The 19,204-nt window shown below is 38.4% G+C and overlaps 1 protein-coding gene across 1 annotated transcript in view; it reads right to left on the reverse strand.

Moving 5' to 3' along the window:
- LOC116263417 (phosphatidylinositol 4-kinase alpha 1) overlaps nt 1-18,751 on the reverse strand; it is a 28,931-nt gene extending 10,180 nt beyond the window's left edge. Inside the window, exons 1-14 of the mRNA XM_031643173.1 lie at nt 17,666-18,751; nt 17,206-17,559; nt 16,956-17,117; nt 13,410-13,580; nt 13,133-13,285; nt 12,883-13,010; nt 12,359-12,662; nt 11,295-11,463; nt 10,805-11,022; nt 3,958-4,116; nt 3,672-3,854; nt 2,493-3,041; nt 2,027-2,386; nt 1,385-1,599 (exon numbers count right to left, since the gene is read on the reverse strand). Of these exons, the coding sequence (XP_031499033.1) occupies nt 1,385-1,599; nt 2,027-2,386; nt 2,493-3,041; nt 3,672-3,854; nt 3,958-4,116; nt 10,805-11,022; nt 11,295-11,463; nt 12,359-12,662; nt 12,883-13,010; nt 13,133-13,285; nt 13,410-13,580; nt 16,956-17,117; nt 17,206-17,559; nt 17,666-18,601 (4,061 nt within the window). The 5' untranslated portion in view covers nt 18,602-18,751. The remainder of the gene's footprint in view (nt 1-1,384; nt 1,600-2,026; nt 2,387-2,492; nt 3,042-3,671; nt 3,855-3,957; nt 4,117-10,804; nt 11,023-11,294; nt 11,464-12,358; nt 12,663-12,882; nt 13,011-13,132; nt 13,286-13,409; nt 13,581-16,955; nt 17,118-17,205; nt 17,560-17,665) is intronic.
- Nucleotides 18,752-19,204: the final 453 nt, after the last annotated feature.

Here is a 19,204-nt window from a genome sequence, read left to right on the forward strand (position 1 = left end):
GAAAATCATGCATGACTGGAAAACCTATCGATCAATCCATAGTTTTGGTTTAATTTCTTAAAAGAAGAGAACGATATATTCAGTCAACAAAATTTAGGTTCTTACATCAATAGACTGCTAAAAAAATCTTTTGCATTTTGATTCCAATCAACCTTGTAGATAACATCTACAATACTACATTATAAAAAATAATCAGTAAAAGTTAGTGGGAAATTATCATGATATTTTCAAAATATCACCAAAACATAAACATTGAAATAATGCAGCAATGCTACAATAACATGTTCTCCTTTTTTAGAAGCCCTAGCTACCAAAAGTAAACTTTAAGTGGAAAATGTAAATTTTAAGTGGAAAATTTGAAAAGTTTAAAATTGAGAGATTTTGCATTTTTAAAAAGACAAAGCCCATTCCAAATGACAATTTCTGAGTTGCAAATATGAGTATCGTCATCTTTTTGCCACATGGCAACACGTAACAAACTACACACATAGCTTAGAAGGCTCCTCATTTTATAGAGAATAATAAAATCCATCCTCCTCTTCTCTTCCATCAATATAGGCCTCTAAACGTAAAGAGGATCCTCCTCGACTCTATAAAAGACTACTATAAGCATTGAGCAATAAGCATGCCCACGATTATGATGTACTACTAAGAGAAAATTACGTACAGAAATAAATTACATAAAAATTAAAATAATTTGTTAAGTGCAAAGTCGTTCTTCTTTTTCCAGGGTTAGTCTAAAACTATGAATTCTACGAAAGACACACATGTATAGCCTAAATGATTTTTTTCATTCTATATTATGTCCTATCATCATTTGAAAATGCAAGATGCACTCAAAACTTTAAGAATGTGCCTTTCACGCTTTGATATACATTTCTTGTCAATATTGAATCTCTACCAGTATTCTATTAAAAAATTAGTAAATACTTAATAAAATCATAATTTCATGTTTTCTATATTAATGTTTATACCCATTTAAATTTTTGAATTTCTAAAATTATTCAGAGAATTTTTAAGCAAGGGATTGAAAAAGAAGTAAAAAAACACTTAAGAAAAGCCCAAGAACGATATTCATGCCAATTATTTCTATACTGAGATTATTATAACAACGGATACAAGGACTAAAAACATGCATAAAACACAAGGATAAGTGAACAACAATAAACAGCATATGAGACACCAATTATGAACTACACAAGTCAACTTTAGACATGAATAGACATAAACATCTCACTGCATCTTATTATATGTCATATTGTCATGCGCATACAAAATTGAATTGTCAACATGCATAATGACCAGCAGTATCAGGCATGAGCCCCATCTAATTTACAAAACAAACAAAAAATTGAGGCAGTTACTTGTAAGTGTATGACTTCACCTATATACACGATCCTCCAGCAAACAAAGCCCTGTTCTACAATTCTCAAGATTGCTCTGAGTTTGGCATGAGCAGAACTTAAATCCAAGAAGCATTGCAGTAAAAAATGTGCCCACCGCTGCAGGGTGCTGTGAGAAATGTGATGGTGACTTCATTGTCCCTTGCAACATGCGTCCAAGAAGAAGAAGTTGCTCAACACTCTCATGCCGGATAACCTTAAAAGACACAAGAATACAACAGGTATCACAAGACATAGAGAGGACGAGTGTAAACTGTAAACGCTATACGTATACGTGCATCCATATATAAAGGGTGTTTATATGAGACCAAGATTTGTCCACCAAGACAGGTTCCTATAAGGCTATCCACTAGTACAGAGTCTATGGAGAAGCTCATTTGGATACAGAACTTTAAATGTCAAGTGATCCATGAGAAACCAATCCATGAAACATCAGTTTAAAAAATTCAAGTTGGTAGGCTTGAATCAACAGCAGTACTTTAACCTTTCCTGGTTTAAAGTGGCCCACCAGCAGGCAGCAACCATAGAATGCATTGAAGCTTTTTAGTGTCAGTTTCAAAATGAAAAAATAGTTGCAGTAGCTGCTCTAAAAAGTATTTTCAATTGCCAGAGACATCACTAACCTCGAATCTGTCAATAAGAAAACCAAGCCATAATCTATGAGCAGTGATTCCTTCAACAGGATCTCGTTCAGGCTGAAGTTCAGGCTCCCCTGGTGAAAGCTGAGGCCTCAATTTAGCAGCAGGTCCAGCATTGTTCATACCAAATGCAAATAACCCTCTTTTTGTGTCTATTGTCCACAACCATGCATCCACAAGCTCAGCAAGAAGGAGAGATCCCAACTGAGGTGCAGCTGAAACCAGCCATGTCCAGATAAAGACTCCTGTCTCCATTGCATCAGTTGTTAAAATATAAGATGGACACCAACACAAAAGCCGCAACAGCTGAGAAAATCCTTCCGAGTTCAGTTTCACATCCGTCTCCTGAATCAAATTTTCAATAATCATGAACAAGAAAATCCATGAGCACATAACAAAGGAAAGCAGAACAGTCACGAAGATATCTAGATAGTAAGGAAAAAGGACGTACAAGACTTGAGAGAAGCAAAGCAGTAGCCCTGTAACAAGTCTCTCTGAATGATGCCTTGTCCAATGTTACACCTTTCTCAGCAATGCTAACAAATTGTTGAAGGAGGCCCACATACTTTGTCAGAAGGATCTCGTTGAACGAATCATTCTTGGGCTGCACTTGCTCATTAGAAAAGCTAGCTTTTAAGCCTTGGAAAGCGAGATCCAGACTGAAACCATTTGATGGTGCCATATTTTGTCCAAACCCACCAATGCTGCTATAGAAATTCCTCATACCACTAATTTCCCTAGTATAGTTACACTTAACATTTGCACTAGCTATTCCTGTAGAAAGCACCTCAAGGTTGATTGCCTCTGTCACATTCAAGTTAGCCCCAGAAGCTGCTGCAGCTGCTGCAATTACTGCAGGAATATTTGCTGTCCGGATGCCAGTCCAGCTATCCGATTTCCCACTCCCAAGACGTATTTCAGAAAGAAGAGTCACAACGTCACTTGCATTAAGTGTCCTTTGCCAGGCGTTCAGCTTGCAAAACTTCTCCTGAATAAAAGGCTGCAACAAAGAAGAGTAGGTTAGGAAATAAAATGCACATCCATGCACAAGTATGCAAGCACACAAGTGAACTAAAGTGTCAAATAACAAATAACTATGAAGTATAAACAACCATTCAGATATACGTATATATAGAGACTCTATTTCTATTTCTATATATATATATACACATATAAAGAAAGAATGAGTAAAAGAAAAATACAAACAACAAGGAAAACAATAAAGAAATATCTCAATGGCAGAAGAAGACGAAGAAGAAAAAGAAAATTTGCCTCGGCAGGAAAAAAGAAATGAAAGAAACACCACCTCCGCATAGAAGAAGAAAAATAAACAAGCAATACTATTAGCAGATCATCTTCCAGGTGTGCAAGTCACCCCTATATAAAGCCTGTTTTAGCAGAAGCTGAAATGGGTTATATATTTGAAATATGGATGAGAATTACAAATAAAAGGTAGGCCAAAACTTTCTAGAGCTACTTTCTTATTTTCTAATTCCAGATTTTCAGGTGCGGGAGAAAAGTGAGCACAAAAAGGTCTAACCAACACCTTTAATCATCAATCCAACAAAAGTAAGATCTAAGCATTCATTCAACACAATCACAAGATCAAAGCTAGATATTATTTGGCAACCTGCAGCAGACCCTGCGTTGTGCATGGGGCATATGAAAGAGCATTTGTAATCCATTCCCTCACTACTCGATGGTAAACAGCACGAATTGTTGCCACAGAGGCTGGATCATTGACAAGACTGGGAGGTACATTGTTATCCACTGAAAAGAGCAGTGAATCAACACATGATGAATTCCATAGTATCTGCATGAAAACACAAGCATTTGATCAGTAAAAAAGCAGCTCAATGGGGAAAAAGTAAACAAAAAATACACAAATGAATATTTCAGCAGAAGGGAGTAAAAACCTGTGGAAATCTGTCTTTCATCTGAGTGAGTAAAACAACAGAAATATCACGGACATGTTCCTCCCTCAACGTCATGCTTTTTATCAGAAAGCAAGCATGAGCACAAAGCACGGCTTCCCTTCTATCAGCTTCACCACCAGCTGCAGCAACTCTTTCATCCTAAAAATCAGATATAAGCTGATTCAAGGTTTTCGTAGTATCATCACCATCATATTTGACCAACACATGTCCAGGAAAGGACATTTCTAATGAAAAAATTGGTGTCATTCAACAATTATGAACAGAAGTCAGATTGACATTAGTTCACCAACATCATCAAGTAAATAAATATGAGAACAGCATTCAGAGGAAATCACAGTCTTGTACTTTGTGAAATGTAACAACCCCAGAGACCCTGCTGGATGATTGCTGTTTTCATTCTTTAATAATGGATAGGTATCTGAAAGGCCATATATTGCTAAACCTAAGATACTCCACAGGGGAAAACAATGTCCTACCCTTGATTTATGCTAAACGAAAAAGGAAGCCTAAGAAAGAACTGCAACAGCCCAACAATATTTCAGCATAATTTATGATGTATCACTATCAAATCCAAATGACATTGACAGCTCCATGTAATTTTTACACATGGAAAAAAATCATCATTCTTAAGCCTGGAAGAGTGCAACTGCCCAACAATATTTAAGCATAATTTATGATTTATCGATATCAAATCCAAATGACAGTAACAGTTCCGTGTAATCTTTACACATGGCAAAAATCCATTATTCTTATTGGTCCTTCCATTCAAAAAAAGGCAGGTACATGATGAGGAGAATTTAACATGTTAACTATTTCCAATAGATAAATACAACACTTCAATATTCTGAAAATGCTGCAAATCTGTTGCCAATTGGAGCTTAGCCCAATTTACTGACTGCAAAATCTAGTGTAATCCAACATGCTCAGATAAAAAGTGTTGGAAAATTATTTTATAAACACATAGATACGTAAGACCCTGTCAAGAGTTTCCCATGAAATGACGATGATTGCATACCAATTAAAAAATAAAAAAATAAAAAAATAATTATGTCTCAAGAAACAAAAAGAATGTGCAGAAATCACGAAAGAAGATCAAACTGTTCAACTGTAATCCAACAGGTAACATTAAATAGAATTGACAAGCAATCCTAGATTATTGTAGCAACATAAAATTATATACAATGATATCCTGCCTTTCCCTTTCATTTTTAGTTATTGCAAATTTGCAAGAACATACTGGATGTTGATTAGTCATTGGAAAATTTAAATGACATGTCAGGAGACAAGTATCAAGATGAAAGAACATGCTAGAGATGACTCCCAGCATAAGAAAAAATAGCCAAGTGGAGAATCAGAGACTGAATCTTACAGTACATCCTTAATAACTTGCATTATATCTTTGTTTACATCCATCTAAAGCCCAGACCCACAGGCAAACAGCATCCTTTCAAATAATCACAAACCATGAAGCTAAAAAAGGAACTTCCAAGTTCCAACTAAGTCACATGGATAGGGGGGAAATGTCCTTGTATCCACATCAGTACACTGGTACAGTGATGTGGATATGGGGACACATCCCTGTTAAAATTGCTTCTGCAGTAAACATCAATAGAACAGAGACAATAAAGACAAGCAGAGAATTGAAGTGGAACTGGATCCAACACATAATTCTTAAACAATCCACAACATGCCTCCTCTTTTTTCTGTTATATGCTAGAACAAAAAAAACCCTTGAAAAATCCCTCTGATGGAGGGTTGTCAAGGGGAGAGAGAGAGGAAGGGCGGAGAAGACAGAGTGCTGAAAGGGAGGGTTTAGAAAGAGAAAGAAAGTGAGAGAGAGGGAAGGGAGGCTTCAAAGAGAGGGAGAAAAAGACAGTGTCTGTCAAAAAGAGAGAGAGAGAGAGAGAGACAAGACTGCAGCGCCCTTTTATTTTTCGTTCTTTGTGACCCTTTAAAATTTCTATAAGCCTATTAAATTTATTTATATTACGAAAACAAACTTAAATATCTAAACCTTACCAATTAATACACCATAATAGCATGCATATATATATATACACCTCGTATCCCCATACCCATGTTCTTTAAAAGTACACAGATGCGCCTAAACAGCTGCCACACCTGTGTCGATGCAACACAGGTACTGGTGCTGGTGTGGCTCCAACACAACAATGGATGCAGTCAACATGCATCCAATGAAGGGTCTAGGCCAAAACTTACCATTTTAGAAACGGACCCAACTAAACTACTGCTAATACAAAAATTTATAATGACTAAAATATAAATCCCATGCTCATACCAGCATCGCCATACCCATACAGCTACCTATGTGACTTAGATTTGAAAGATCCATAATGCTAGTACTAGCAAAGCAAACGGAATCTCCCCAAAAAATTATTAAGTTAAATAATTTCCTAGAATGTCAGTTCAACGTTGGTACTAGGAGTAAAGATACAGAAAAGGAAGCAAATAGAAAAGGTCATAGTAGCTGTGAGAAATCAAGCAGGCAATGAAACAAAAGAGATATTGACTGGTGGTTCCAAGAAGTCTCAGAGAAGTGCACCTAACAAGAGAAGCCAATAACCATATATCAAGGAGAGGAAGAAGGTAAATGCATGCACAAGAGAGAGAGAGAGATGGAAAGGGAGAGAGAGAGACGGAGGGAAAGAGAGAGAGAGAGAGAAGGAGAGGGACCAATTGGTTTTCATAATTCACATACAAATTATATATACTAATTTTATTAAATTTTGAGGGATCGTATTTTATATACACCACCATGTGTGCACACACCTATGTTGTCAAGGCACCCAGGAAGACAGAGCCTAGCACCTAGGCAGGCTTAGGCGAGCCTAGGCAAAAAAAGGCGTCCAATTGTTTTTAAAATTTTTGAGTTATGCTAATACGTGAAGTTATTTTGAATAACTATTACTAATATTTGAAATGTGGAAAGTAGTAATATAACAAACATAATCAACTTAAACAATAAAAAATTAATTGTTGACTTCATTGAATAGGCAAAATCAATAGAAAAAACTTTACATTACTCATTAAATGAAATCTTATACAAGAAACCAAAAAAAAAAAAACTAAATCTGATCGTTAAAAAAAGGACTGTAAATCCGCAAGAAGGCTTTAATCCATCTGTACTTAATGAAACATAATATACCAAAAAAGACTAACAGTACATAATAGTATACATACAAGTATACAACGAATAATAATACATAACTACACAACCATACTGACATATACATACAACAGGTGTCACAATGCTACATATGATATAACAGGCTAACAGTATATACATATAATAGGTTGATGCAATACTATGTAACAGGCATAACAGACTGTACGTAACAGTATATAAATACAATAGGTTGATGCAATACTATGTAACAGGTATAACAGACTGTACGTAACAGTATACACATGTAAGTATGTAACACATATTACAATACATATAACAGGAATAACAAATTGTATTACCATTACAATTTGACATAATAGTATATACATATAAGTTTATAACGTGTATAACAAATTTACAATACATATAACTATATGATATAAGTACAAAACAGAACCATACTAATGTATACATATAACAGGTATGAGGTATGACAATACTATATAATAGACTAAGTGACTAACCGTAAATACCTAAGTCACACAGGTACGGGCTAGGTCACATAAGTACGGGTACCGGTGTGGATACCGATGCGGGTATGGATACTGACCATTTTCAAAAAACTTGGGTGTGGGGTACGGCCGTGTATATATATAAACAATAAGAAATATTAAGAAAATATATATCAAAATAAAGAACATCAATATAAACAAATAAATAACATAGAAAATATATATCAACGGCTCTTGCAGCAGTGTGTTTAAGAAACCTATGAAAAACTTTAAACATATGGACAACCAAAGAGCCCCCTAGTCAAATATGAACATCAATCGAATTTTCACATCCAAAGAATAGAATAAAAAGTAAGGTAAAAAAAATTAAATCAAAGTAAAATTAAGCAGTTTGGATCTACAAGTACCCAAGTGTCAAAGTACCCCTTTTGGCTACGGGTACGACGACACGGGTACGTGGACCTTACTGAAGTACCCATGTGACTTAGGGTACGGGTATAGGTAGGGCAAAGCGGGTACGGATACGCTGATTTTAGAAAATTTGGGTACGGCAGTAAGCAAAACAATGTATATATGCAAAATTCCACAAAAAACAGAAAATTAAACAAAATTCAGTCAGTACTTACTACAATACACGACAGTTCAAATATAAATGAAACCAGCAAAAAAAGTAACATAAATATAAAAGAAAAACATGGCAAATATAAGTGAAACCAGAAAAACAGATTAATATAAATGAAACCAGAAAAACACGCTCGGCAGTTGCAGTTCAAATTAAATGAATCCAGCAAAAAAAGTAACATAAACATAAAAGAAAAACATGGGAAATATAAATGAAACCAGCAAAACAGGTGATTATAAATGAAACCCAGAAAAACATGGCAGTTCAAACATAATTATATAAATGAAATCAGCAAAAAAAAGTAACATAAATATAAGAAACAAATGAACTTGTAGGTGTAGTCGAACACGTTCGCTTGTGGAGCAAGCCAAAAATCTGGACAAAGATTTATCCAACTCTCTAACAATGACAGAAGAAACACAGAAAATAGGGGAACAAACAACAAAGGGGGGAAAATGTAAAGAACTCCAAGAAGAGAATGAAAAAAACACTTACCTTGCTGGCCGACATCCATCACCGGTCACTGCCAGCCAGCAAAGCTCTCCACTGCATCCATCACTGGAGATATAATGTAATATGAAGGTAAGGAAGCGGGCGGACGAGGGTCGGATGAAGGCGTTGGTGAAAATGGGTTTATTTAACGTGGTTTGGATCGGTTCCGACCTGAAACCGATCCAAACCGTACCAAAGCATACCGCCGTACCAAATCGGCATACCATCGTATCGGTACGAGTATGTGGGCAAAACCCACATACCCATGTGACATAGGCATATACATATAACAATATACATATATAACAACATAATCCATAACAATACATAAAAAATACGTAATCAATACAAAATAAAGTACATAACAATATATACTCAATTAAAAAACTTTAATTGAAAGGGAAGGTGACTTTTCACTTTCCCATGGACTAGGCGTGTTGGCGCCTAGGCACCAACAGGTCCAACACATATCCTGTTGCCTAAGTGGTGAACTTAGGCGACGGGTGTGGACTCACGCTTAGTCCATGCCTGTCACCTAGGTACGGTATGGGTGCTGGTACGGGAAAACGGGTACGGGTACGGCATTTTCAGAAATCTTGGTATGGCGGTACGGCGATAATATTATTTTTTAATTTAAAAAATTGTAAAGAAAACAGAGTTCCCTACATACAATCTCGTAAAGAAAACATAAATAACCTGAGATATAACAACAATAATCATCTAGAAAGTCCACTGGATATCTACTTTTAAGAAAGAAAAACCAATTTACGGTAAAAATCGCCCATCACATTAAGACAGTTGCGTTTTAGTTTTAGAAGACTGACTCGCTCAAGGTAAATCAGATATCTCATATCTGCAACTTCTATAACGTTTTCTATTTACAAAGTCCCAATGTTCATATTATAAGTGAATAAGACAACTACTTAACAAGATTAAACTGCACACTTTTCAGCCGTATTATATCCATCCTTGTTAGAGCAAAGAACAAGAGAACCAATAAGAAGTTAGGAGAAGCACTCACGGAGGAGTACGGAGGGCACAAGAAAACTCTCTCGCACCCAAGTTGCTCAGCAACATCACTAGTTCGACTTGTTTCTAACACAAGAGGGCACAAGAAAAATAGCCGAAACAGTGAAGAACCCCAAAACCAAACATTAATAAAACAAAGCAGCAGTTTTTAATAAAACAACTCAGCTTCTCTCTAGTCAGACCAACCCATGCTTCATGGCTTCCAGTACGCCCAAAACAACAGAAATCATGATCATCAAACAAATGGAAACAGACAAGAATCTCAACCGATTGACCGAATACTCTTAGGGATTCGTCGCCATCCACCGATCCGTCCATTGCCGTCGCCGCCCACCGGTCGTCCGTCACCATCCACCGGTCGTTCGTCACTGAATGAAGAAACTCAAAGGCAGAGAGGGAGAAGACGAGCAATTTGGGGTTTTAAGTTTTCCTCTTTTTTTCTTTTGATATGGTTTGGATCTGGTTCCAACCTGAAACCAGATCCAAACGTACCACCACATACCGGTACGGGTACGTGGGTGGATGCGGCGGACAGCGGTGACATAGGTCCATGCCTAAGCGCGGATTTGCCAACATAGGCACACACACATCAAATTGTCATGACCACTCACACCTATGAGACACAAATATCTGGAGAATAAAGTAGTTTGAAAGTCAGAGCACCACAAGGTCATTTCTCATTGCAAGAAAACCACATCTGATGGATATAACAGACAAATCAAGTCCATCGTATGTGACTCCAAATGATACCAGTAAATGTCTATGGATACAGAACAAATATGTGGGACTGGCACCTATATTATTTCTCCAACATGTAAAAATCCACATATCAGAGCATTAGGGACTCAGAAACCCCTTCATGCAAAATCCCTATGCTTGTGGCAAATGTGGAAAATTTGAAATCAATTGAATTACCAAATAATTCAATCAAACATGAACAAGTTACAACATTCAGTCGGTTCCCAATGAAATTGCATGAGCCTGTTAACAGCGATAGAACACCTTAAGTTACTAAATTAAGCAATATGAACTAGATAGATATACCAGCCACATGCACACTGTTTCAAAGGCTCCATGGACAATGGCGGTCAAACACTGTAACACGGCTGGCTTCAAATTTGGAGTCTCAAGGTACTCAAACACGCAACTGAAGGCACTTCTAGAATCTGCTGACTCAGAGCTACCATTGAGGATGCCACCATTGCAACTAAAGCGTATCATCTCTAAGAAAGCCACTGCAAGTAGGTATGTTGCCTTGACACCTGATACATGTTAAAACTCATTAGCAGTCAATTTAGCAAATTGTCAAGCCCTACAAGTAAAGATATTATTGAAATAACAATTGCCCGACAATTCTGTGGAAGGATGTACATTGTACACACCATGGATCAAACAAAAATAATCAACAGGAAAATGAAAATTTTAAGGTGGCTAGCTATAAAGTGAAGATATAGGAATAAAGCTACTAAAAGGTCATAGTTTCAACCAGACTTGTGGAATATCTAGATGTACAACTACAAAGCCCAGTATGGACCTGAAATTGTAGCCATTGCAGCCACTTCAACCCGACCACCAAGAGCTGCACATAAAGCAGCCCTCTGAGCAGCAGCAGCCTTCTCATTGCCACTGCCTCGACGGCTACCGGGATTATGAAGTGCATTAAGTTCCAACTCATCTTCAAGCCATTTCACTGAACTAACAACCTGCACAAATAAACAAAACATGTAAACGAAAATCACAGATAATAAATAAGAAAAGCACAAATTCAAAGAACAAACAGAAATCTGGAACAATTAGAAAGTTAGTTACCTTTCCAACATGCAAACAATCAAGATCTCCTACTCAACTGAATTTAAGACATGCATTAGAGCTGCTATTATTAGATTACCACTTATTGTTGATGTCCACTTAGAAATAGTTGGAAAGACAAGGAAGGTTATGAGCTAGCTGAAGCAGGCAAAATCACGAGTAGAAAATACAGTCCGCCCCAGGGTCTAGTGAGACGCATGTCTACACTACATATGTCCTCCAAATTGGCCAACAGGACCAAGCGAATAATAATTTCTTTCTGGCTAGTGCTGCGTCCACCAGGTGTCGTCCACAGCATTCTCCAGGTGAGGAGATAGTAAGGTTTGCGTCCCTAACTTTCAGTATCTACTTAGTCAGCAACTTTACATAGGCTAGCTTTATATAGTTGATACTGTTAACAACCTTTTGGGTGGAAATAGGCAAAAGCAGATAGTTTCATATGTTAAAAGAAAAATAAACTAGTAGGACTACTTTAATTTCTAGAAACAGAACCCTTGTCAATCACTAAAGAAAGATTTATATTTTCCGCAACATGCAAAAAAGTTCTCCTAACTACTGCCACCAAGGAATACATCATGATGCATTATCCCTAATCCCAATGTTTTATTAACAAATGCTTCTTGTCAGACTCCAAATCAAGTGTTGATGGATAGGAAAGGTAAACAAATTAAACAGTAAACAACTTTTAACACATACAGTTTGCAAACATGAAGAAAAAACAAGACATTTCTGAGACTCTGAGCTAAGAAGCACGATGCATGAAGTGAAATATCTCAAAGTTGATCTTACCAGTGGTGGTGTTCCTTGAGCAATACGTTGAACAGCCATAGACCACTGGCCATTCCACATGTAAGGCCCTGCAACAGCTTGAAGAGCAAGCGCACTCATGCTCGCTAAACTAGTCAATGTGGATGCAGGCTTTGCTTGAACTTGATTCTTCTGGATGGGAGGAGCCAAACCAAACAATACAATATAAAACCATAAATTGCGAAACAATTTCAGCAAAGAAGGCTCAACATCTTGAGTAGGATCAAAATCAGAACATATTTCTGCAACAGCTGGAAGTATGGGACCCAAAAAATCACCTCCACTCCTGGAATGATTAAATAAAGCCACTTAATGAATAAACTTAATGTGCTCAGAAAAGAAGCAAACATGAAAAGAGCAGACATCTGTCCAATTTAGACACAATAACATTGCAAAGTTTCAATTAGAACGCCAACACAAACACATAAATAGCAGCAAATCCAACTTAATGAAAATTAGACCATACTAGTAGCATGCAATCCTTAGGTGATATGTACTCGACTTACTTTCCACTTTTTGATTCCGCCGCTAGTCCAACATCAGAGCATAAAACTAACAGGCACTTTCTATAGTCTGACCTTAACTTAGCATTTGTAAGCCCACTAGCTATCAGAAGAAAACCTGCAGGGAGTGTCTAAAGCAGAATCAACTTGATTAGCATGAAACTGCTCAAGCAAGGAACAAAGTCCAGCAAGTTATATAAAGTTTACAATCTTAAACCACATATAGCCAATACTTGAAAACTGCAGTACAGACCTCTTCTCGTTCCTTAGTAGCTTCAGGCGATAATGGTTCAGGGGAACTGACAGCCGAAAGTTTATCTAGATAGCTCCTAGTCATCAGCACTACTGTCTCCCGATAGGACTTCTCAAAACCTAAACTTGCCATCCGTGACACTGCATCTAACAACTGTAAAAATTGTCACATACAGCCCAACAGATATCTTGGAAAATTAATACAAAACATGTATTAATTAAAAGAGGTGAAGTCTGCAGAAACTACATATACTTAATCAAGGAATGATTTTCCATACTCGTAAGCGCAATAGACTAGGAGCTGAAGCATCACCCTCTTGCAAACTCTCAATAAATAGAGGAAGCACCATATCTACAACTTCCCATTTATTAACAGAAACACTCAAGTTAGCTAGAAAGCGGATGACATTTAGCTGCACACCAGAGAAAACCTGTTTGTCCTTCTCATCCTGTAAATTGAAAAATGCAAAAAAAGGGACTTTCAGTCAACATTGACAAAGAAACTCTCCTCAAAAAAATGTGGCAAGAAGAGAAAAAATATATTAAGGTATGCATCTGTAAGTAGAAAAAACAGAGAACAACCAATAATCCCCAACAAAAGAGTAATAACATCATTCTATCCCATCAGAGGATAATGCACAAGCAGCACAACCAATAGAAATAGTGTTAAATAACAATTACAGCAGTCAGGATTGGATATGAAAATAGAAGTGCCAAAATTAATTACAAATATATCACTAAGGGAACAAAAAATGCTGAATATAGTTCATATAATACATACACCAATAAATTCAAGCGTCAAAAAATTACACATGATGAAGGAGAAGGTATAAACCAACAGTGAAGAACAGTATACAGAATGTTGAGGCCCTGGATGACCAAGATGACCATATAAAATATATACATACACAAAGATATATATATATATATATATATATACATAACTATATATATAATGTATATACATACACAAATATATATATACATATATATATACACACACACACACACATATATATACATATGTAACTATATAAATAAATAAATAAATATATATATATATATATATATATAGACGCACACTTTATAGACTAGATCAAACATACATACATACATACATATAGACATGTGTGTGTGTGTGTGTGTGTGTGTGTAAGACCTGCTAATGTTAAGATCAGAGGCGAACTTAACAAGCTTAGGCACCTGATCATGCTTGGATTGCTTATGTTATGACAAGGTTAACCTCATGGTAAGAATTGGCTCACATTCCATATCACATGGACGCCCCTGGAAAGGCATCATACCTGTGTTGACATGGCTGGGCACAGGTATGGGACACTGCTTGGGCACAGCAAACTCATTTTGTGTATTTTTTAGGTATATTTTGAAACCCTTTGATTAAGTAATCTATATTTAATAAACATAAAATAATGAATATATATATGTTTGGTTGGTTAAAATTTTATTGTTGCTATACACACATGCTCATGCACATATATATAAAGTCATGTCCCCAGATGGGCCACATCCAAGCTTTTCGAAGAAAATGCTTTGCACCAGTGTCCACACCCCGAACATGGATCATATTTACCCAGACAAGTTTGTGTGTTGACATTAGGTTGGCCTTGACCGCTGTGCACCCTCACCACCACCAGTCCAATGATTCTATTTCTCTCAAAGATGCATGCATTAATTCACCACCACCAGCTCCATGATGCTCTCAAAGATGCATGCATTAATCCAGCATGAAATCCACATGAGCATTGAACCACTAAACCAACTAGCACAAATGTAAAGGCTCGACTTTTAACATTTCAACCATTCATTTATAGTTTGCTTAAGAAGGGAAACTAGCAAAATGATGAATGAAGAAACAATTTGTTATTGAATGCTTGCTTAGATGACAGAAGCATTCCTAGCCAGTGATTTCTTTTTGAAATCCTAAACAATCTGCCAAACAAATGTACGTCCTATAAATCTTGCTTTTTCTTCTTTTTGTTATTGCAGCAAAATCATATGATGTTCAAACAAAAAAACAAAACAATATCTTGCAGGATCAAACTCTACAAACATTGATATTTTTTATCAATAGTGGCCTTATTGTGTGTAATTTCATAAGTGAATACCAATACATAAAATTCTTCTTAAGATATCTCCTCCCAAACTTGTCAATATTCCGGCCAATGTTATCAGTATCGTACGATACGGATCGTATAGGTCGAAGAACCCTATACGATACGTGTTCGATACACGATACGCGTGCATATCGTACCCGTATCCCCCGTCTCGTACGATACGGGGTCTGTATCGTACGATACAGGAGAAAACATAAAATTTCTTATTTTTTAAAAGTTTAAACACTCCTCCCTCTCTCTCTCTTCTTGTATTTAAAGACTCCAATAGACATAGGAGGGAGAGATTTTGCCTATTTTCATAAAAATTAACCGATGATTCATCAATTTGGGAGATATCATTGTTGAATCATGAAAGATGATAACTGTAAGTTTGAACTTATAAAATTGTGATGTAATCTGAGTCCTAAAACTCTAAGTCTTAAGACTCTAAGTCCTAAAATTTTATAAAATTTTCAAGTTTAAAATTATGATAGATGCTTATTATGTTAATTTGAATATTTGATTTCTTATTTTTGAATGTGTTGATGATAGTATACACATGAATGTTCCTTATGTATGATGATCTTTTTTATATTTGAATACATTTTTTATTTTTCTTGATTTCTGATTTTTTGTTCATTTTTTTCAGATTTTTAAAAAAATTTGTCTTTTTTTATTTTTAAATATTTTTTAAAATTAAAAAATTAATTTTATGATACGTTACGCTACGTTTACGATACGTTACGATACAGCGTATAGGTCGGCCCGACCGATACGCGATACGCTACGCCTTTTATAACATTGGTTCCGGCAATAATGTCTCATCATAGACTAGTTTGCTATGTTAGCAAAAAAATGAGATGTCTATGCATTTAATGTTAGTAACTTAGTATATAGGTACCAAATATGATATAATCCTCATTCCTCCTACGAAACAGGGTATGATGCCTGCCCTATTTCAGTTTGGTAGAACTTACAAGACCCAACAAGACAGGTATTGCAGGTCTGCCTGGGTAAGTTTCAACTTTCAATACAGCCACGACAATAGAGTTTCCCTAGTCAGCACTCAATTCAGCCATTTCTACACCAAAGACACAAAGACAGAAGCTGCACAACATTTGCTCCCTTCAGACCACTTTTGGATAATCACATGGAGAGTGAGATGCGTTGACGCATATTCCTTTAGTAAAACCTATTCAGATCCATGCCTTATTGGTGTTGATTTAGGAATTAGAACTCAAGACAATTAGAATTTTTCAGAACTTAGGCCTTCATCATGTAATTTTTCTTTACCCTTTAACGTATTTGTAACATCAACTTTTATCTAATAAAATTTTCATTTCCCGTGCCATAAAGAAAAGGTGAAGGCATGCCAAGGGAAGATCAATATAAAACGGTAAACAAAGACACATCTAACAGTTGGGTCCTAGAAAAATAGGTAACATAGAGGATGGTGCAGTTCGGGCAACAGGATTTGACTACAGCAGAGTTCAGAATGTCAGCAACCTTCCTTTTCATGCTAAAAGTGGAAGACTATAGAAGAGAAAAACAACTACTACCAAAATAATAATTATGTACAGCCGTCCTATATTTCCTATGTTTTGAACTAAATTGGTGTCGCCCATAACCAAATGATAACAGTTAGAAATTCCAAATATCAAGCGACACAAAAAGAAATGACATACGAGTACTCAAGAGGACAAGAGGCACCTGTTCCTCGTAATCGTTTCTTTCACGTATACTTGCAGCCAATGCCAGGATGAACGACTCCACAGGAGCCTTATCTTTGTTCCAACCAAATTCAATAATCTCGCAGCATGTTTTAGTCACACTATCGAACATTGCATCCTGAGTTCCATCCTTAGCATCACCCTGCTTTCAAAAGAAGGTCAATGACGAAAAAAAATATAAGCACTCCTCTGGAACAAATTGCGAGGACCATTCCGATGCATCAGCTCACCGCAGAAGGTGCCGGGGTACAAACAGACAGCACGAGGGACTTCAGTCGAAGCAGCAACACTCGCAAAACCTGCCCACCCCGAGCAACCGCCACCTGTGCGACTCCATTCAGCAAAGAACTGAAGAGCTGCTCACAAGTCTTTAATTTGCGCCAAGAAGAAAGTATACAAGCGTCGGCAGCATCCAGGAGCACCGCAAGCGTTCCTCGTAGAAGCATTTTTGAGGTCTTGCCTTCAGAGTTTAGGGAAAGAAGACTCTTGACCAGCACCCAGCCTGCTGCCTGGCAAACGGCAAGCTTCCCGTTGATCCTGGCTTTCAGAGTCGAACCTTGGTCAGTCCAATCCCGCTTCCGAATCTGCACAAGACCGATGCAGGCGGTTCCAGCATTGCAATTCAAGCCAATTGAAGGCAAAGGCGAGAAAAGGAAAGGGAAGAAGATGGCATCCAGATTTTCTCCTTACCCTGAGGAATACCGGTAAGGATTTAAGCTGTTTTGAAGCTACGGTTCTCATCTGCTCCAGATGACAAAGCCTCACAGGCACCCGATCAAGCACATGCCCAAATAGCCGAAACGTCATCTCCTGCTTCTCCAAACCCTCGACCGTCTCCTCCTCGAAAGCAATCATCTGCTGCTTCAGCACCGCCACGCCGTCGTTGAAACCGAACGGCACCGCCAGTTGATCCAGGCTACTCCGCCCTGCAATGCTGGTCCCATTCAACCTCGACCCCTTCGCCCCGTCCTCGGAAGCTTCCTCCTTATCCTTCCCCTTCGACGGCGTGCTTGCTGCAGAACCCGAATTTTCGACGGAGGACGCGTAATCCGACGGGGACGACATCGATCCAACCTCCCTCGGCGATCCCTGGGGCGAAAACCCCTCGAGGAGGCAACTGACGAGGTCATCCCCGTCGGACTCCGTCACGGGCGGGCAGGTCTTCGACACCGCGATCAGGAACGCCCTAGCAATCGGCGTTTCCGCCCCGAAGCGAACCGAGTTGACGACGATCCCACCGAAGAAACTCGTCACCTCCGCAGCCAGCGCCGGGGACACATCGGTAGCCTTGGTAACCCGCCCGAGGAGGTCCGAGAAGAACACCTCCACGGCGTCCGCGCCGAACCCAGGCGGCCAGAACGCTTCGTGGAAAGACGCCGGAATGGAACGCAGAAAGTCGAGGACCGCCGTTCGAGGGCGATGGTCAGCGTACGCGGGACACTTGGAGAGGAAGCTGGCGACGGCAAGCACGGCATTGAGCTGAGAGCGGGTAACCCGAGTCGGAGGACCGCCATCCCCCGAGGTAGAGAGCGTCGTCGGACAGCGACTGCAGATCCAGGCGATCTTGTCCCCGAAAGCTTCGGGATTCTGCGACACAAGGTCGCAGAGCTCCGTCAGGGCGTCCATGGCGGATCCCTCTCCAATGACGCCACTTCCTTCGTCTCCGTCGCGGCAAGACACAGAGAGAGAGAGAGAGAGAGAGGCCCCTGCCGAGACCGAGTGCGGGGGTAGTTGTTGCGACCGTGCGGCCCAGAGAGAGAGAGAGGACGTGTTTTTATGTCATGTCGGGGACGAAGCGCGCGTGGGCGTTCAGCTTTAACCTCTCTCTCTCTCTCTCTTCCCGCGCTTCTTCCGGGTTTGGTCCTCACGGGCCTCAACATGGGAGCGTAGTCCGAATCGCGAGGTTCCCGGTCCAGATCCTTCGGCTACACTACGTAAACTTTGGCCTCCGACGGCCCTTTATGAGTAAAGCTAGTAAGGAAGATTGATTCACATCTTGAGCAATTCAGATTGAATGAATTTCAGAACAAGAATCCACAGATCATGTCACATTTACGACAACCAAGCAAACTTTTAAAGAGATGTAAGGATTAAGCGAATGTGATATTAGAGCTATGTACTTTCTTGAGAGAATGGCCACTTTTCTTCTTTATGATGATGGCCTCCTTTTCCCACCGTGAAAAACAACATTCGCCTTTGGTGAGGACTGGTCAAGCAGTGAAAGTCCGC

This window comes from Nymphaea colorata, chromosome 10, assembly GCF_008831285.2.
Source record: "Nymphaea colorata isolate Beijing-Zhang1983 chromosome 10, ASM883128v2, whole genome shotgun sequence".
Classification (NCBI taxonomy): domain Eukaryota; kingdom Viridiplantae; phylum Streptophyta; class Magnoliopsida; order Nymphaeales; family Nymphaeaceae; genus Nymphaea; species Nymphaea colorata.